Below are 21,251 nucleotides of genomic sequence, written 5' to 3' on the forward strand. Positions count from 1 at the left end.
TTTGAGCTGGTTCTGGTTAGCTGTGACTGGCGTTGAGAGTCTGGAGGCAGTGAGCTGCTGAGCCTGGAAGCTGGCAGGCTGTCCCATGTGTGCAGCCTGTAGGTAGATAGGCTGTTCAAGCTGTCCAGCTTTGAATTTGGTGTGAAAAGTGCAATTTAACAGTGTAAAGGGGGGGACCTTGGTTAAGTGCTTATTTGGTCTTGTACCTAACTTTAAGAAAGAGATGAGAAAAGCAAGGCATGGAATAAACAAACACCAGGGGAAAAAACAAAAGTAGCTTATTTGTCCCATGAGAGCTTGTAAAGAATTTCCTAAAGTATTTGCCTGCAAGTGCAGCACTCCCTGGTTTTTAAGATACCTTCTATTGAAGGTTGAACCTATAGTGCAGGATGTTCAGTGGTGTGTTTTGGTCACTTACATGCTTTGGACACATCTCAGTTCTGTGGTGGGAGGGGACCTGGCTGCACTTGGTTCCTCCACATGCCCAATTTTCCTTCCAAAAGAAACCAGAGCACGTAAACAGGGAGGAAGCTGGGGACGCGGAATGGAGCAGCTCTGAGAGCAGATGGCTGGGAGAAGAGAGAGGCTGTGCACTGCCCAGCTCACCTTCCCTGCAGTTGGGTGCCCTGTGAAACGTTACTGCTGCATGGCATAGGCCTTGTGAGAAAGAGGGAACTTGTCAGGATGCAAGATGTTGAAATACACAGAGAAAGCAGAGAACTGACTCCTGACACTTCCCTGAAAACTTAGCTGGGGGATACTGAGCGCTGTCAAGGAATGTGCTGTCCAGTAAAGCCAGGTGATGTGTAAAGGCTGAGCTTGTGTGCATGTTTCTTTCCAGGAACTGCCACTGAATCTCTTATTTAAGAGTATCTGAAATGGTTCTTCAAACCCCTGCTGTCAGATGGCAACAGAGGAAGGAGGTAGTTTTAAGATCCCGCAGGAAAAGGACTTGCTTCCTCCTTTTGAAGCCCGCAATAGGCAGGCTAATTACTGCCTACTAAGGGAAGCAGCATGGAAAGGTACTTTGATGTAAGAGAATCTTACCCTTCATTTATTGCCTTTATCTTCCAGGTTATGTAGCTTCAGTGAATATTCACATGGATCTGTATACAAGCAAGCAGGAGAGCTGTTACCGATCTCTATATAAAATGATCATTCCATTCTTATTATAGTAATAGCATCTTGTTTTAAGACTGGGCAGGCAGCCTTTAATCTGAAGCGTTTTACGTGTTTTCGACAGGTAAACACTTTGTAAAAATCCATCTAGTAAATTGTTCTAGCAAAAGAGACATTTTTTTATTTTTTATTTTTATAAATGATGGTGTTGAAATAATGCAAAGCTACAATAATCCAACAAAACGTTCTGGCTGGCTGCATCATCTACAGGTTTTGATATGCCTGGTATTTGCATAGGACCTCAGTACACTGCCAGGCTGCAGGAGAAAACTATGATTCAGAGGAGTACAGAAGAAACAATGAGGGAACACATTTCTCTTGAATTTGTGTGTAGTCATGTTGCCCTTAATGCTGCCAATTCGCAGAAACCCAAGTTATTTTCCTTTGAAGCAAACTATGGATAACATCTAATCCTAATTCAAGGTTATTAAAACTTCATACTAATACTAGACTATGCTACCTAATTATAGGTAGCGTAAAAGACTTGCTGATTTTTCTTTAATCAAAGTATAAATAGTCTTGTCTACAGCCATATTAAATTTAAGTTGGGATGACAAGCCTCCTGGTATGTGAAAGCTTACTACTTAAGAGCAAACTTGTTTTTTTTGTGGCAAGGCTGTGTTTACACTGGGGGTGCAGCCGGAGTTTCATGTGAACTGAATTTGAGGGTTCATCTGGTTTTTGTTTTCCTTCAGATGGGACTGATCTGATGCGTGCCTGAATGCATCGAACATTTATTCAGTGTCATTATCATTCTTAATGACTGCAGAAACCAAGCTTGCTGAGTTTCCTTCCGCGTCCTAATGGAACTGTAGATCTTAAAACAATTCTTTAAATGTTATTGCTTAGGGTTACCAACGCATGTTCTTCTCCCAGTCATCTTAATGCTCGTTCTTTTAGTAAATGACTCAATCTGCTGATTTGCTTTAGTTTATGGACTTTCTCTTTTGTTCTTCTGAGAGTCTGGATAACGAATGGTAGCAAAACTTAATATATTAAATGCCAATAACACATTTCAGGAAAACGCTTTTGTGAAGAAAAAGCCTCCCTGTTCTCAGAACAGCAATATTTTTGAACTGCTGATTAGACGTGGAAAAAATCTGCATGGTGATTCCAGTTCTTTTGGAGCATATGGCCAACTTCTAGCTCGGTATTTTTTTTTACCACTGAATAGGAAGTTCACTTCCTATGTTTAATCTGAAAAGGCTTTGACAACATTATGATTTTTACACATGCTTACTCTGGATAGAATTTCAGTAATTTACGTAATTTCGGTAGCAGGAACATCGAAGGTGAGAAACCTGATTTTCAAATCTGAGAAGCAGAAGAATTGTTAATGTGAATGTTGTAGTTTAAACATTGCTTCTGTATGAAGACTTTAGACTGTAAAGATGGAATTCACAGTTTAGACAACAATATATATACTACAATTAATGACTTGGTATGAAAAATGCTTAAATAAAATAAACAGACCTGATTTATTTTGTGATAGGTGCTTTTTTTTTTTTCCATTGAATTTGTTCACTTTACCAAATTTGGATGTGTGTGTGTAATTATTGCCCTCTAGTGGTTGCAACTCAGGTTTAAATAGTTGAAAAAAGACATTTTCATGCTTGCAAACTTTTTTTTTCGTTGTTGGTCTGTGGGACTGCATGCTGTTTCCTTGTCAAATGAGTAACACCATGATTTTACAAAGAAAAAACATAATATTGATGTTATGTAAATTGACAGGGAATACTAACCATAATTACTGTGGTGTACTTAAAAAAAAAAAAAAAAAAAAAAAAAAAAAGTATTTCATGTATAATTTAATTATTTCCTAATCTTAAGAAAATATTATTTGGGCCTCTTTGGTATGTTAGTTAAACCTTTTGGGACATGCCTTTGGCAACCACATGGGAAGCGTTACGTGACATTGCTAACCTTTTGGCGAGGCTGCTAATCTTTTGGTAAGGTTCACCTTTTAGTTGATTGGATTTTATTTAATTATTATTATTTTAAAGTATAGTCAAGTCATTTAGGCCTACACTAATTTCACTTTTAGTTATTCTGTTCTGTTCAGCAGCTTTTCTTAGTAGGCAGGATAGTTTTGCTTTATATGTTCTCTACAGCTGGCCTTTATTTATTTATTTTTGCCTACTTTAAAGTATCACGACTGAATTAATGAGAAAAGTCACTTAATGGCCCTTTATTCATGGATGAATAATGTACGAGGCCGCTATGCTAAGCAGGACAGGGTCCCTTGATGGGTAGCTGCATGGAAAAGCATGTTAGTCAGAGACCAGGCATCTTTCTATAATCTTGCATGTGCTTTTCAGGTGGAAGCTGTCTATACCTCCCACCCTCTTTTCTTTTAATCAGTCTGGATCAAAAAATAATGCTTATCCAAACTTTTTTTTTTTTTTTCCCAAAGGGTCAAGGTGGCAGGGGAAGAAGGTGAAATTATTATTTTTTTTTCTGATGATGATACCTAAGTGCAAAGAATGACCTGAGAAAATACACTTACATAGAATCAGCCGCTTAATATTGGTGGTCTTAGGGTGTGAACTGTGGAAAGAATCCACTGCATGTTTCTAGCAATTACAAATGCCTATCCTCTCAGTAAGAATGCTGTTATATTGTGTTTTGACCTTTGGATAATATGACCTGAGATCCGCCTGTAGATGCCTCTGGTTTTCATACGCTGAAGGATCTGCCATTTGAAAAATTGCCTGGTGGCTGATTAAGGAATTAAAGCATCTACTTCTTAATCCCATATGAGATTTATCATGGGGGGTATTCCTTTGGTGACAATCTAGAGCCACTGGTGCTCGAGGGAGGTTCTTTTTGTACTTGTACTTTGCTTTAGAAGGAAATAAGGCACGTTGATTGATAATGTATTTCTGATAGGTGTGGGCTCCTTCCCTCTCTGCTGTGCAGCTCAAGGCTGAGGTTGCCAGCAGAGCTTTGCAGCTCCCTTCCCTGTGCTCCTGGTGCCCCCTGGCAGGTTGGTCATGTGCATTTGCACGTGTTCTGAGTGCTTTTTTTTTATTGACAAAGAGATTTGAAAAGGCATTCAGGTTTCTTTACCTTGTCCGAAGAACAAAAGTCGTGGGCCTGGTGTTATCAGTGTGAAGTCCCTGGTGACTTTGTGGAAGTGATGGAAAATAACAAGAAAAAAAGACACTGAAAGACTGTGCATGGGAAGCTGTGCTGCAATAATTAGCTTGGGAAGTTTTGCCACGTTTGCAAAGCTTTTAATCTGTAAACCCAAGGTGCCATGGATGTGATTTTTGCCCTTCGCTAAGACCAGTATAAATCGTGAGTCACTGTGCTTGAAACAGCAATTACCGTGCTCCTCAACATCCTACCTGTGCTCTGCCGGGGCTGGGCTGGCTTTCCGGCCCCAGGAGGTTGCACAGATGGCTCACGAACACCCTCCAAGATCACCCATCAGAAGCAGCTTGCACCATCTATCGCGTCACTGGCAGACTCGTCTCAGTACGTGGATGCGTGCTCTAGGTATTTCCTTCCTTAAGCTAGAAAAACGGTGAACATTTTTTTCATGTCTAATCATTGATCTCAAAAGGACACCGGAATAATCAGCCTGTTGTTTGCAAACGTTTCAATTGCTGCTTACTTTGGAAGTCTTGACCTGAGAGTGAGTTGCAAATAAATCCAGCCTCCTCCCAGACTATTTTCACTCTCACTTTGTTGGAGGTATGACTTGGCAGTGCCTTGAGTACAAATAAACTCCCAATTGTCAAATTTCTCCTCCGTTCTGGAAAATGAATTTTCCGTCTTTGGACGGAGCCGCACCCTTCTCTGACAGTGTTTTGTTTCCAGTTAATTACATTTGCTCTCTGTACGGAATGGTCAAGTTCAAAACACAGAATGGAAATAAATTTAATTTAGTCCTTATAAAGAATAAAAATGTTTTGGTCTTTACGTGACCCAGAGAAGTTTTCAGAAACAGATGGAGGAGCAAAGTGCCCTGGTGACCCCCTGTTTTCAGTGTGGAGATGTGTGCAGCGAACTCACGGGGCTCTGTTAAGGAAATATTTGTGTTTTGGACCTGTTACAGAAATACCTGGTTTGACACAATTAAAATTAGTGCAGAGTCACTTGTGCTTAGGCAGTTGTTTTGAGTTAGAAAATGTGCTTCTGCCTCTTTATTGGCTGCATTGAGTTTATAGCATAAAACGTATCCCAGTACAGTCATTTCAACTGCAGTTTAGAAATGTGCTGAACGTTTTGAAAACTGTTGTGCTAATAAATAGTTTGGGAGCAGATGGTGTCAGAAAGCAAGACGTCTTTGCTTTGTGTAAAGGAGAGGTGAGTTACCTAGCTCTGCTCAGATGTGAGCACCAAGCACTGCAGTCACATCCCAAGTCTTTGCAGGTGGCACCTGACCCTTGCTAAAAGGAAGGAACCCCTCATTAGTTCTTCAGGATTTTAAAAAGTTTCCATACAGTTTTATTGTGAAAATTGCTTCCCAGACCGTGTTTTAAATTGGGAACGTTTGTGAAATCCAACGTGTGTTTTTTCTGTATCTGGCTGTGTGATCACCGGGAATTTTCTCTGCCATAAACCAGCCGTAGTGCGGCATTAATGACTGTAGGCAAACACGGCAGGGCCTTATGCGGAAGGAGTGGAAACGAGGAAAGGTTAAACCAGCTGCACCAAATTCTCCCTGTATTCTCTATACAGTTAAAAGTGAACACGTGAGGGGAGATTTTTTTTCTTCGCAAGGAGTAGAGGAGCTTTGATGTAATGATTAACCAAAGGGAGAAACTTAGCAGTGTGGCAAGATAGCTAGCAGCCTTTGCTGTGCTGCACCGACCTCCGACTGCCTGGGGTTGTGGATGAGAGTTGGAGTTTCTCGATACACCAACTAGCCTCGTGCTTTCTGCTTGCCGTAAAGCAGATTTTCTCTTCTGGCTCTTCATCTGGCAAAGTATCAGGTAATCTTGTTGGCTTCTGCTTTTGTTTTCCACTTTCTTGCAAATGAAAAATATTGTTTGGTGATTTAATTAAATTTCTAAACGAAAATTTCAATTTCAGTTAATTTTTTGTGTATGAGTTACGTAGGTACTTCAGGATTTTTGAGGAAGCAGAAACTATGGATAATGTTAGTGTTGAATTTATTTTTCTAATTTTTTGCTGTGCTAGATCCTGGTAGTATTTCAAGATTTCATTTTTTTAAACATTTTTAAAATTTTTCTTCTGCTTTTTCTGTCAGTTCTGCCTGTCTTCCAGTGTTTTCCCACTGAAACAGTTCTGCATTTCTTTTAGTAGGTGTTATGGATCTTTGGGTTTCATTTTTATTTGTGCTAAATTTTAGTAATTTCAGCCTCTTAAAATGTAAGGAGTAGAAGAGATTTATGCCTTACTTCTGGTCTTAAATTAGAGCAAAATTATGCTTAAACATGACAAACCTGCCTTTTTGTCACACTTTTCATCACTATAGTCAGCGACAAGACCATGTTTTCTGTTTTTTGCGTTTTTTTTTTTTTTTTTTTTTTTTTTTTTTTTATCCTGTACTCAAGCATTCCTTTAAAGTTGGTCAGGGAAAGTAACTGTCACGTGTAATCACTTCTCTTGATCGTGAATTTAAGAATAAATAATTTAGTTCTCTGAATAGTTCTAGCATTCTTCCCTGGTGAAGAAATTTAGTACAGGTGCTTTTCGTACGTAAAGGTGAGAAACTGCAGTGATAAATTGCAGACTTCTAGGAACACACATTTGAAAATAAAAGTTATGTGGGAACCTGTTCTTTGTAGAGCTAATAATTCTTTGCTTATTTTACCTGGATATCTGTTTCCAACAAATACAGTCTTCAGGACTGCACGCTTCAGGATAATGTTTACTTTCATTATTGCAAAGTTCAAATATTTCATGTTGCCAAAGTCCCATAAAAGTATTACAGCAAACAGGAGTACTGTGCAGTGAGCTGAGTTTTGGAGGAAAGTACTCATGCAAGGGCATCAGGACTGATGAATATTTCTGCAGTTTTTTTACACCTAGAGGTTCTTGTGCTATCTGAAGTGGTTATCCTGAAGAAGTTTGGATTTCTGGGTAATCACCTAGTCAGTCTTTTTGTTTCTTTTTTATTTTAGAGCTGCGTTGAGTTGTGGTGTATTTCCATAATTGATTTATACGGAGAACACAGTAATGTAAAGAGGAATGTCAGAAAGTCACCTTGTCCATTTGTTTGCCCCAGGTTAAGTCTGGTATAGTGATAGAAGTTGATGTAAGTTACACAGAGTAATCACTGGTATCACCGTGATAAATGATAGGTAGCCATATTAAATGTAATAATAATAATTTTTGTGTAATAAGAAAATCAGCTTTCTTAAGTAGAGCAGAACAACTGCTTACTCAGCAACAAGTACAACATCCTTCTAGAAAACCTGTTTTTTATCCTTTACTGTTTGTATAAATCTGTAATGAATCTGTATGAATCTGTTTGTGTGGCCTGTTCTCCCACGTGCCTGGTGACAGGACGAGGGGGAATGGGCTAAAGTTGCGCCAGGGGAGTTTTAGGTTAGATGTTAGGAAGAACTTCTTTACCGAAAGGGTTGTGAGGCATTGGAACGGGCTGCCCAGGGAAGTGGTGGAGTCACCATCCCTGGAAGTCTTCAAAAGACGTTTAGATGTAGAGCTTAGGGATATGGTTTAGTGGGGACTGCTAGCGTTAGGTCAGAGGTTGGACTCGATGATCTTGAGGTCTCTTCCAACCTAGAAATTCTGTGATTCTGTGTGTGATTCTGTAACACTAGCCAGGTTTTTAATATGAAGCTACAAAAATTTTTTTTTTCAAAGTATCTGTATGTTGTAAAAGATACTGTTGTCTGTGACAGCAGTCATGCAAAGTAAGTCTCTTCATTATATTGCTTTTGTAGTCTGATGAATCAGTCTGGGCATCTTGGGACCATGTGAGTAACCATTCTCAGGATTGCACTTTATTGTTTGTTTCCTTTAGCTTAGCACTTGCAGCAGCAATATACCTTAAAATACCTTCAGGCTGAAAATTCACATTTTTTTTTTCCCCTCTCAAGACAATTGTGTGAAATCAGTAGTGAGTTGGGAAATTGGTCCTGCTTCTGTTTTCAGAATGGAGTCGCTGCTGCTTTTCCAATGCTGTTAATGCCCGTAGCTATTTTGTGAGTTACTTCCAAAGAGGGGTTTTAAAACAGACCGTGTGTGAAGTGACCGACGTTAAGATTCAGCCCTGAAGAAAATTAATTGAAATCTTTTCTGCTTGTCCTGAAGTCATCCAGCATTTGTAGCAAAAGGGTGATTTTGGGAAATTCTTATGAACTGTGAGGACAAAAGTTAAGTAAAAGAGGTATTTTAAAGAGTAGTAATTAGTAACTATGGTGACAGATGTCTTACAGTAGCAAGTCAGTCAGCTATATATAAACCAAATTACTTGTAAATCAGATCTCTTCCTCTAGATCTCATCTTTTTAAAAATAGTCTTTTGCATCAAAACTAGTGACATTGATGTAGAGAGAGATCTATTTTTGCATAGTGTTCTCACATTTTTTGGTTAAAAAAAAAAAAATCAAGGTTTTTCTCAAGTATCTTGTCATCTTGCTTCTCCTGACTGTGCCTGCGTTTCTGGATTATTTGCATAATCTACGGACGGAACAGTGTTCGTGGGTAACTTTTACCGTTTCAAACCAGTTTATTCCACATCTTCTGTTCATCACAGAAAATTTTATTCAGTAAGCAGAATTAATCCTAGGCAGAGTGCACAAAATTGCTGCAGGTCATGTCCTTCAACATCAGTCTTCTTATGTGGATGTTGATTACAGAAGTTTGAGTTATGAAGTGTTCCTGTACAGTAGGGGATGTTCAGGACTCATCCTTCTATGATGGGGTGTTTTATGGCATTTTTCAGTTACAGAATGATTTTTGGGGGCTATTAAATTCACAGCTGTCAAACTAGGTTATAAATAGTTTCTAAGAAGAGTTTGTGAGGTTAAAAGTGCTGTCAGTTATGCCAGAGGAGTATGAGGTCAGGTAGGTTAGCAAGGGTAATAGCCTTTCTGATGATGCTTCTGTTCTTCTTGGTTGGTTCCAGTTTTAAAAAAAATAAAATTGAGAGAGAGAGATGGAAGCATCTTTTATGCAAAGTTTTGGATGAGTGCACAAGCACAGAGTAAAAGCACTGCTCTCAGTGTAAAATATCATTTTAACATTGTCTTACCTGTGTCTCATATAGAAGAATATTTTCAGTATAAACTTCCCATCACACTTCTGTGTCTTTTTGCCAGAGGCTATGTTTTTCTAGGTGGTGACAGTTCCTTATAGAGCTAAAGTAAATAAAAGAAACCTGGAAGTGGGTTAGTGACAGCCATACAGTTCTGTACTGACTGGTGGGGCGTTCCAGGCACTCTAAGACACTTCGTTCACTTATATTTTATGAAAACAAACCTGATGTTGTTTTTCCTTGTTTTCTAAGTTTGTCTCCTGTTTCAGATAGCTGTCTTTGTAATACAGACAGCTCCGGATTCTAGTTGTAATATGTACTTTGCAGCCTTAAGAAGCTGACATGTAGAGAAACCAGACAGTTGGCATGGTATGTGCAGGCTGCCCTCTGCCATGCTCTTCTCAAATGCTGCTGCTGCAGTGGGTGGTACAAGTACGTGGCTTAGGAACCAGCCCTAAACTATACACTTTTTTAGCCCAGGTCTTCGTCAGCCAAATTAACAAAAAATTAACAAAAAAAATGATAGCAGTTCTGAAACTGCTCTGAGTTGTTCAGCTGTACCTGCCATCAAACTAATTTATCTGCTCCTTCCCCATCATGGAAAGCAGCAAAGGGCAATGGGTTCAGCTGCCCCAGTTCTTCCATCCATTGCCATGTGCGAGTTGAAGACCTTGGCTGTGAATGGTACAGTGGGTGTGAAAGGTGCATGGGACTGGTTTGGACCTGTAGGCAGCAATCCATAATTACAGCACACTTTGGGAGATAAATAGTAGAGATATTATTTCTCGGTCTTTTATTTATATCCACAAGCTTTAAATTGTGACCATGAATTTTTATTTATTAAACTGGAGGGCTTGGATTGTCATTTAGTTGGAGATCCTGAAGTTATACTTCTAGCCATCTTCTGCCAATCTGTTCTATGTAATTACTCTGAACAATACAACAATATAACTTGAGGATTTTATTTGATAATAAATAGCCCAAACTGTTTACATAAAACTCCTTTATGCTCCAAGTAGGTCATTCTAAAGCTGAATAATTAAACATTTTTAATTTTTTTAATGGTGCTTCAATTAATTTATATTAGGAAATGGTCGTTATTAAAAAATTCTCGTAAAGTAAATGTTTGGCATCCTGTTTGTGAATTTTCCTGATCTAAAGATTACACGTTGAAGAATAGCATAGTGTTGTTGACCATAGGTAACCTTGAGTCCTGAACTTTTCATCTTCAAACAAGTAAGTTACAACTACTAGCAAACACGGGGTTTTAGTGCTGGCTTAGAAAGTAACTTCTTCTGCCTGATTGGCCTGACAGGTAGGAGGTGGTATTAACTCTGCAAACATGCTTTCACATGGTTTTTGGTGGGTTTGGTGTTTTTTTGTGAGTGCTTTCAGTACCATTATTTAGAGTTGTGCTAAGTGCACACTCTTCTTGTCCCAGTTCTTACTTTAGCTGGAGAGGTCAAAAGAACGAACTGCACTGAAACGTTTGCAGGTACAACGCATCTGGAAATGTTTGCTTGGTTTTATTGAGAAAGGTGACCTTTTGATACGAAGGCAAACACTGGAGTAACTTGAGGCTGGACATAGACATACGTTCAGGCTGCAGGTTGAGCTGTTAGTGTCTGGCTGCTCTGCATTTCCCCTCTGCCTGAGGTGGTTCCTCCTCCCCTGCCTCTTGGCTTCCTTGCCCTGTCGCAGACCCTGTGCCCATTTCAGGCAAAGGCGGCTGAGTTAGCTCAAACAAAGCTCCGCTGAATGACAGGGCCCGTAGTGAATTTGAAAGCACTCGAACTATCAGGGCATGGCAAGCAGCAGAGGGATTAATACTTCGGAGCACTTCAGCCACATCCAGAAAAGGTTGTCTGTTTATACCCCGACTGAGTTATGCAGGCACAAAGCTGCTCTCACTGCTGCAGTTTATTTTGCTTGACAACAGATAGGAGCAACCAGCAGGGTTGTCCTGGCAGTACAATCAACAAACCTTCAAGGTGTAAACAGACACGAGCCACTTGGGCAGCAGATGAGTGGTTCCCTGCTGTCCTCTCCCTCCTGCCCCTTGGGCCTGCTGGCAGCTTTGGAAGTATGGTGCTGAATTCCTGGGGATACCTGAGGACTTCAGCCTTTTTCACCAGAGTTGGTAGATTTAGGTTAGGCGTACATCCTAGCTGAAAGCTTAGGGTGAATATTTTTGCCCAGTCTTGTATCAAAGAGATGTGTGGTGTGTGTCTTTTTTTTTTTTTTTTTTTTTTTTTATCCTTAATGCATGGAAAGAATGGTTAAATTTATTTTCCAAACAAGCTACTAAAAAAAAAAAAAAAATCAACTTTTGCTTCTCTCTGCACACCTTCAATAATTACGGTCTCTGAATAACCTGCTGCTTCTCCTTCAGTCCAAACAATCTGCCTGGCAAATCCCTCTCTTTTTGTCACTTGTAGTTTCACAGCGTGTGCGTGCCTCAGGTAGCTGGTAGAATCCCTTTAACAAGAGATTTGCTGAGAACTCAGAAGTTAATGCCCTAGTTTTGTGTCCACATTGTTTAAGGAGCTGGAGTTCAGTGAGCAATGAGCTATTAGGTCCATGTGTTTAGCAAATATAAAACTAAATAGAAAAGCAGTTTTGCTTGATGTACCCCGCCCTGTGAATTATGCTTGCTTATGGAGAAAAATACTTCTACTTCCTTGATAGGTGGGTGGAGTTAGCCGAGTGAGAGGAAAGGAATTTAGGATGTGTCCAAGCAGACCAGAATGAGGAACTCAATCAATTGAATCTGGAGATAATTTAGCATTTGAACTTCTCATCTATCTTACAGCCAAAGGAGCGACCTGGAATTCATTGTAGTTTGTACAGTGTACTCTGTTAGCTGGAGTGCTGTTCCCAACTCCAGAAAATACTCAGTGTTAATACTTTATGGAATATAAAGTGATCTGCTAATTGTATGGGAGAAGAAAATTTTGGCTGCGGTGTGATAAATGTTGGCCATATTGGTTTGACCCCATCGTGTATTGTTTTAAGATCCTTGTGCACAATTCAGGGTGTACACAAGCAATATACTGCACCTGACAGTAGAATACTCAGTGTGATGCAAAACCACAGTTGTGTTATTTAGATCAATTTAGCACTGAAGTATTAATAAAAGGTGAGAATTCCAATTTTTACAGCCTCATTTATTTGCTGCATTTGTTTATTGGCTTTAGTCCTCAGGGGCTGTGTTTGTAATACCAGCATTAATCATTCCACGAGTGGTCTTCTAGTTTGTAGCACGGTAAGAGGGAAGAACCTCCCATCTTCAGCTGCAGCATTTTCTGGCTTTACTGCTCTAGCTGACAGCCGTGCTGCACCTTTGTGGTAGTAAATACAGCAAAAAGGAATTCGTCATCTCCTTTGCATTGGAATTTGACATTTAAATCTTTCTGGACTAAATTGATGCCTTCAAGTCTGTGAAACAGGGCTCTCAAGTGTGTGGGAGTTGTGCATGCTTCTTTCACACAGGAAATAGAGATGAGGAAAAGGGTAACCGAGGAAGCCCTGAAATGGGGAGGTTCTTTCTATGTCATTTGTCTAGGCGTGTAATGCATTGAATGAATAAGGTATAGCAATGGTTGATTTTCTGTAAAAGAGGCGATGGCCTACATTTTGGTGCTTATTATTTGCTTAATAATTCAGTGATGGAATAAGGATGATGTGCAAGTGTTTGCTGTGGTCTGTGTCTGCGTTTTTAGAGAGTTCGCTCCTCTTCCAGGAGTGAATCTTAGATTTGCAGAGACAAATTGTCCCAGTTCTTCAGTAATTCTTCTCTCTGTAATTGTCAGTGTAATTGCCCTGAACAGAAGTTTGAGGTTGATGGAACAGCAGTAGTGTACTCTTAAATGGAAAAGGATGCCTTTATGTAGTGATTGCAAGTGTTCTGCAAGTCTGTCTTGATCACCATGCTTCATTTACTGCCTTACTGCATTACCGGTGTGTTTCCATTCTGGAGGTTGAGGTTTCTTATTCATTGTATTGTACTTGCGGTAGTTACATCATAAGAGTTTTTGGAAAAAAACATTTGAATGATCAATAACTCATCAGTAGAGTACTTACTTTTTAAACATTGGTTTCTTCTTGTCTTGTATGTGAAGCCCTTGTTCTCCATCTCTACCTTTGCTTTGTAATGAGAAGCCATGCCATAGACAGATCTCTTATCTTTGGCTTCTGCATATGTGTGATTGATTATTATACACTGTTGGGTTTTGAGATCTTAATCTTGTTCTGAGAAAGCTAAAATGTTAAACTAGCAAGTTAACTGATGATTTATTTGCCTACACTTTAGGCTAATTCTAGAACTTCATGTTAAATTTCTAGGGTGATCCTTAGCGAAATACGGCAGTGTACTGAGAGAAATGCTGTACGTAGTCAAAATGAAGATGCAAGAAGGGAATGCTAAAAGCAAGTCTTGTAGAAGAGACCAAAACAGAAGCACATCGGTTGTTTGTTTTACCCTAGTCTTGTACTGTAATTAAATTGAGGTAATTAAATCACTGGAAAAGCGTGCTTCTCTCTTTCAAGATTTTCCGTGCATCTCTGACCCGGTCCTTTGTCTTTTCTGAGATCCTTCAGAAGTGTCTCATCCTATACTGGAATTCCATATGGCTTGGAAACACACACATGCACACTAAGTAAGGAGTTATCTTCAGCCTACCTGCTGGAAATAGTGTGTTAGCATAATACCTGTTTATCAGAGTGATTTTTTTTCCTTTGGTTTTATTTCATTGAAGAAAAGTCTCCTACATTTCATAGTAAAGCTCATATGTAAATCTGGCCTTCTGGAGCATCGCAATTCTGTAACTTCCTAATATCAGCTAGAATTCATATGCTGTGCATAAATTTCATGTATTGTCATAGTCCTGAACTGTCTCAGGAAGATTTTTTCTCTTTCAGTACTTAGAAAATACTAGGACTTCTTTTTTTTTTTTTTTACAGGGGGAAAATGCATAGTGCTATCTGCATGAAAGTAAAATGTGTTCTGTGATTTAGCAAGTTGCTGGTACTCTTTTGAGTCATTGACCTAGAAAGCAATGGAATTTAAATGGAGTCAGATTTTTTTTTTATCCAACGCAGGTCAAAGCAGAGGAGGTACTTTTTTCACTTTGCAGAACTGAACAGTAACTTGAAATATGAGCAATGCTACAGAATTCCTCGTAAAGTGTTGTGGAAACAAAAATCTAACTTTTTGGAACTTAATGCCATTTCTGAATAATATGGGCTGTCCTGGAGAAGTTTGAGTGTACAGATGAACTGCAAATTTTGCTTTAAAATAGTCTCCTTAAGTGTGGAAGCAGTGTGGTAGGATGTCCACAGTTAACTGAGTTTATTAAAGAGGTCTAAATGGGAGAGGATGTAAATGAGCATAAACCCATAAATGACTAAGGAAGAAATGTGGGCTGGAATTTTTTTCTGTCTGAGGAGGTGTTAGGATACTGGAGAGCGAGTTTTTTAAATAACAGCATGTTGTCTGGTCGTACCCTACATGTAATTGTCTGTACCAAGGATGAACTAATTCTTTAACAGGCCTCCAAAGCTGAGGTGCTCCGAGTGCCCATGGTCTGCCCTCTAAAGTGCAGTAATTGTTAAGGTAAGGCACGGAAGGGCTGAGCCTTTAGCTTGATCTGAAGAGAGGTGGGGATTGCAAAAGCAGGTGTAATTAGGTCAGTATGTGCTGCCCTTTTTTCTGGCACTACCAGCTTAAGCACCTCCTCGTGCAACTGGTGTCAGCTCTCAGAGCTGGTTTGCTGGGGCTAAATAAAGGCTCGAGCCAGAACAGCTGAGGAGGTGGTGGTGAAACTCAGTGATGAGCAATGGGAAAGTGAAATGTTTGGTTAGTCTTTAAGCTGGTTGCTGCTGAAGTTTGTCAGTTTGCACTGAAAATCGGGAAGAACAGATGCTGGTGCTTTCACAGAAAGGCACTGTATTACCTACCTGAGGTGTTAAAGGCATCTGGGGAATTGTACATGAACACTGAACCTAGTACATGGCACCTTTCATACTGTGTTAAATACCAATATACTGCTATAAATACCACTTAATGGATACAAGTGTCTGTTTCAGGGCTTGTGCTTGTTTTTGGTTCAGGAGGATAACTTCTAACAACCTTACAAAAGTGGTGGAGGAATTAACCTTTGAGAAAGACCATGTCAACTGGTGAAAACTAGTAGGGAAATAACATTTGGACGTGGTACAAGAAAAGGACACAAATTTCTTCACTAGCTGCAAGAAGCAGAGTAGTTTAATCCTGTTTATAAAGACTTCAAGTTGTTTAAAGAGCATCACTTTTCTAAAATTTACATAATGAAATTCAGTAACGTGCACATAAATGGACATAGATTTGATAGTATTAAATCTGATGTGTATTTCTTAGTCATTTATTTATTTTTTTCCCCACTTTGAGTTTTGTGACTCCATTGGTACTTTCTAAGTTTGGTGTTGCTGATGCTTTGTTGCACTCCCTTTCCTGCGGTATCTCTCGTATTTCTCTGTGCTATATTGTCTGTTGGTTCTGCAGAAATCTGTTTACAATGGGCAGTGATGAATCAAAAATTTTGAAGAGTAAGAGGCAGGTATTATGTATAGGAAAGAAAAGGGTGGGGAAAAGCAAATAACATGTTTGTTTCTCCTTGCCTGTGACTCACTTTTTCATAACAGAAGGATTTTCAAGTGGAGCAGAGCACTAATTGAAAACAAACAGGATGTAAAAATAATTACCTCTGCATGGAACCATGAGAGGGTTGAATACTTTCAGATTAGTAAATTAATGAGCTAATTAATTTGATTGACTTTAAACTGTTATAAAAGCTCTATGACTTATGTTTATATTAATATTTAATAATATATACAGACTACTATTTAAAGTGGGTGGATCTGATTGTTAATACAATGAACGCAGGCGATATTTCTTGATCTGTCCATAATTCATGTTTACCTTCACCTTTATGAGCATATGACTAATTGATTTTTCTTCTTTAAGACCAAAGGCGTATCTCTTAGAAAAAAGTCTTTCATGTGTTGCTTTTCATGTTGCCATCTAGCTGAGCTTTCCAGTTTTGACATTCACCTTACCTGCTGTATTGAGTCCTAGCTTCTGGACGCGATGGCATTGAAGCTCTCAGGTTAGGGACGCTACTTTATGCCACTCAGGACAAGCACGTGTGTCATGTGCTTGCTGTTATTTGCAAGATGAGATTTGAAGAGTAGCAGAGCTAGTCTCTCCGTTTCAAGACCACATTTTCCTTCAATATTTTTGGGGTGCTATATTTATTACTTTTATTTTTTTTGTTTTGAGGAATATGATAATAGAGACAAATAAAAGCTTTTTTTTTTTTTTTTTTCCCTCACAGAGTTCTAAAAATAAATATATAATAAAACAATGGGAATATCCTCATTTCTGAAGGCAACACTTGTCCCCCAGCCTTATACTTGTTTTGGGACATGATGAGATTCCTTACAAGTGCAGGCAGTCAGGGACTTCTAGCATCCCATAAGGATCCTTTAACAACTGGCGTTGTCTTTAACTCCTGAATATGGCTCAGATAGCAGAGCTCCACCTGGCTGCTTAATAACATTCCAGTCCCCTCTTTCATGCTGTCTGCTGAACAGGTCTTAGCCAGTGGCACCGGTCCTCTGCCAGGTGACTCACCTGCTCGGTAACCTCTCCTCAGATGCAGCAGTTCCTCTGACTAGAAGTCTTGTGTCATAATCCATTTCAGATTCAGTAAGTGGCTATTAAAATTGAATTAATTCTACAAATGGATATTTGCAAAGGTACTTGATGATGCAGCAATCTTAAGATTAACATAATAGCGTGAACTAGTTTCCCTGAGAAGTGAAGGCATCCTCATTTTGTTTTCCTTAGTTTCACTGAAGTGTTATTACAGTTCCTGAATCCTGTCGTCTTCCAAACCTTTTCTTTTCACCCTCAATGCTAGTCTTCCCTCCAGCACTTTTGTGTCATGGAATGTTGCCATCATAAACTGTATGCAGTTAGAATTGTTGTGAGCTAACATAAATTCTTACATAAAAAGTGTTGCTAACAACGTCTGATTCTTTCCATGCAGGCAGTAGGTTAAGTGTAGTTCATTGCAATTATTTGCATGATGTATGTGCTGGAATTCAATTGTATGTTAAACTAATAAAAATCAAATAAAAATAATTGTTGATAATGTAAAACTGTTACATCCTGAGAACAGTTTGATTTTAATCCATTAGTTCTCTTCTACATTGGGTATCAAGCTATATTTTAAAACAAATAAAATTTTACTGGAGCTCCAGTTTCATCATACTTGTTTTGTTTTGTTTTTTTCCTGTATAACTTAACTACTCTTTTTGTTTCTTTTTACAGTTCTATCTTCAAGACACTAAAAGTAGTAATGGTACCTTTATTAATAGTCAGAGACTGAGTAGAGGATCTGAGGAGAGCCCACCATGTGAGATTATGTCAGGTGACATCATCCAGTTTGGTGTAGATGTGACGGAGAACACGCGGAAAGGTAAGGGTATGGATCTTTTTTTTTTTTTCCCCAACTATATTTATTGGAATATCTTGCTGCAGTGTGAACTTGAAGAGTAAATGGTATTCCTGTTGTAAGAAAGGAAACAGTTTTTTTGTTTGTTTGTTTGTTTTTGGTTCCATTCCCTCTTTTGTGCTGGCAGTGAGTCTTGTGGCTGCAGGGTAAACTAGATCAAGAAACTGATTTGCTGAAAAAACTGGCTCTGTCCCCCTCCTCCACCCTGACAACTAGATTTTCAACTGACTTGCTTCCCTAAACCACATGCTTGGGTGGCTGTATGAGTGCTGGTGTGTTTTTGAATGGGTAATGCAGATCCAGAAAAGGAGGATAGGTCACTAGGACTGTGCTTGCCTGTTGTCTCACTTCAATTGACTTAGAGCAATTTTAAAACTTCAGTGTGAGCATGTGTGCGTGGGGCTGTATGCATAGTTCTTTTGGGTTTGGTTTTGTCACTACCTTTCTTTCAAGCATATGAACCCTAAAGTTTCAGCTGATAATGCGGCGGAAGTATGAAACCGAGTTTATTGATAAAGTGCTAAACAGGTACTAAACACAGTAATTTTATTCTTGTCAAGGTATCTAGGTACTTTTTTTTCTATGACTGGTACTACTTCTGGTTCCTGCAGTTACTTAAAAATGAGGATAGAAAAAAATTGCTAGCTGAAAAATGAAGTGATGGGGTTTTGTTTGGTTTGGTTTTGTTCCTGTCCCCCTCCCAGTATTCACATTCAGGAGATCTCATATTATGATAAAAGCTACATGTCTTTGTAATTCGATTAAAAATGCAGCCTCAGTCTCTATTCTTTTGCATTCATGTACCGTGTCTCAGGAGCCATTTCTGTTTTTAAAGGCTGGTCTGTGTTTGAATTATTAGATAGTAATCAATAGATGGTAATAAATATCATCAAGACTTTTAAGATACATAATGGGTCTGCTACTTTCATGGACATCAGTATTCTGGCCGTGTGTGGAAGGATCGTAATCCAGTGACTGATTTATCAATAAAACAGCAGAACTGTCATCGCTGCATTTCTACTTTACTACTTTATTGAACAAGACCTTCATAGGTCTTATCCATGCTTATCCTTAAAGGAAAGTATATTCGGAAAGGATGAACTGAAAGAATAATGTTAAATATTTTTTTGCTGATGGTAAAATTTTTACTTAAAGCACACAGAAACACACACACACAACAACAAAAAACATTGTACAGCAGTAGATTTTTTGAAGAGCCTTAAGTGAACAAAGCAACTATTAAAGTTGTAAGTAAAGGTCATTAAAATGTTTGTTTACTCACAAATTATGTTATTGAAAATTTAACTCCTGGGTGTTTAGTTGGTATCATCTAGGAGTTACTTAAAATGTTACTTCATGTGACACAACTACAAATATTTACAAACACTAGTAGTATTCAGTGTATCAATAGGTCAAAGGAATACTTTGCATCTCCAATGAACCTGGGACTGTCTATTTGATATGGTACTGTCCCCACTAAAAGGAACCAAATTTGTACATGTCTATTCAGACCTAAATCAATACTTATTTTATTTTAAGATTTAGTTGGAAGAAAAAAATAGTTCCTTTGTTTTTTTATCAGCAATTATTTGCAATTCATTTATGTGGAAGTTTCGCTGTAAGCAGTCACCTGAATGACAGCAGTAGTTCTTCCCAATGGCTTTGTGTTAGCTTTACAGGACACGATCCCTGTGACCAAGCTTCTGTGTCATGAGCGATCCGGTTTTGCTGCCTTCCCTTTGCTTTGAACATAGGAACTGTACTCCAGAACTGCTCATGAATGTGCTGAGCTGGCTAATGAGGAAGGTGTACAAGTTTGCTGTCTTGCTCTCCGTGCCTCCTCAAGCAATGAATGAAAATTGTATCATGCAGGGGCATGAAACAGCTGCATCACAGCTAACGTGGTTACACATGAATGCAATTGGAATGCACATAAAAGTTTATTTTTCTACCAATTCATTGCAGTAATCTCAGATGTTACTGTTAACCTAACCTAGTAACAAAACACAGACATGAAAGGAGTTTTTAAATTAGTGGTTCCCTTTAAAACCATTTTGCATTCTGATATAACACTTTACTTGCATAAGGCATCACAGCATTTAGCTGTATGCAATTATAAGGTTATGACTGGGTAGGCAGTGTGTATTTGGCTAGGTAAATTTTGAATTGCGTAAATATTGCTAGAATATATTTATTTTTATTTTATTGTTCAGCCTGTGTTTTAGTAAGTCATTTCCTTGCAAATATGACCTTGGTTTGGATCGTTAAAATAGTGGCACGTTCAGTGACTTTTTTTTCGGGCTGTCTTATGTAAGCACCGGTTCTTCCAAGTTCTGCTGCCGAGCTGAAGTCATTAACAGGCCTGAGAGAAATGTTTCCAGCCCTCCTGCTTCCTTATTCGTCTGCTCGTTGTTATTACGAGCGAGCACCCAGGCCTGCTCATTTCCCTATCCTTATTGCCGTGTTTATCTATTAATCACCCTACTGTGCTTTTCTCCCTGTGTTGGTGTGCTTTGCTTTATTTTCTTTTAGCAGTTCCTAAATGTCTTACTCCTTACCAGGACACTCTAAGAGTTAACAGTACCCACTTGGAAGGGAGCGAGGCTTTCCAGCGCCATCAGTAAGAACCTGATGAGTCAGTTCAAATACAGTTTGTACGCTTTTTTTCTGGTCAGGTTTGGACCTTTCATCCCTCTTTTCCCTGGCATGGAGTTCGTAAAAGCCTGTGCAGGTGGGGCACCCGCTGCGTGCCGTGTCCTAGGTGCATGGAACTGGCCAGGTGAAGTACCAGAGGCAGCCTCTTAGCACTTCTGGGGTCCCTGCCCTTACTGCTCTTTTCCCAGTAACACATGAAAAACAAGAAAAGAGCATAATTTCCCAGTAGTCTATCCATGAAGCAAAAGTTTTGAAACAAAACAAAACCAAAACCTAAGATAAGAACCCCTTTTTATGCTGCTTTGCAGTCGGCTCCGTCAGGTTTCCTGCAGGCAGCCAGTTTTCCCTTCTTTGCCCTTGCTCTCGCTGGCGCTCCCAGGCCCCGCTTCCCCCGGGGCCGTCAGCGCCGAGCCGCGGGCGGGCATCGCCCTCTGCTGCCTCCTCGCAGCCGCCGCGGCTCCGCGGCCGGGCCGGGTCCTGTCAGCGGGAACCGAGCAGGAAACCGAGCCGGGAACCGAGCCCGGAACCGAGCCGAGCCGGGCCAAGAACCGGGCCGGGCCGCAGGCCCCGCCGAGACCTCTTCACACCGCGTCCCTCAGCCCGGGAGGTGAGTGCAGGTTAGCGGGAAGCCGTACGGGGCTGAGGGACCTGCTGTGGCTG

At 39.6% G+C, this 21,251-nt stretch overlaps 1 protein-coding gene across 20 annotated transcripts in view; it reads left to right on the top strand.

The window, feature by feature from the left end:
* Positions 1-21,251, top strand: part of SLMAP (sarcolemma associated protein) — an 89,648-nt gene that overhangs the window by 17,290 nt on the left and 51,107 nt on the right. For all 20 annotated transcript variants that reach the window (XM_084292852.1, XM_084292841.1, XM_084292845.1 and 17 more), the window contains exon 3: positions 17,753-17,900. In XM_084292852.1, coding sequence (XP_084148978.1) covers positions 17,753-17,900 — 148 coding nt within the window. The remainder of the gene's footprint in view (positions 1-17,752; positions 17,901-21,251) is intronic.

This window comes from Netta rufina (genome assembly GCF_964035555.1).
Source record: "Netta rufina genome assembly, chromosome: 10".
Classification (NCBI taxonomy): Eukaryota; Metazoa; Chordata; class Aves; order Anseriformes; family Anatidae; genus Netta; species Netta rufina.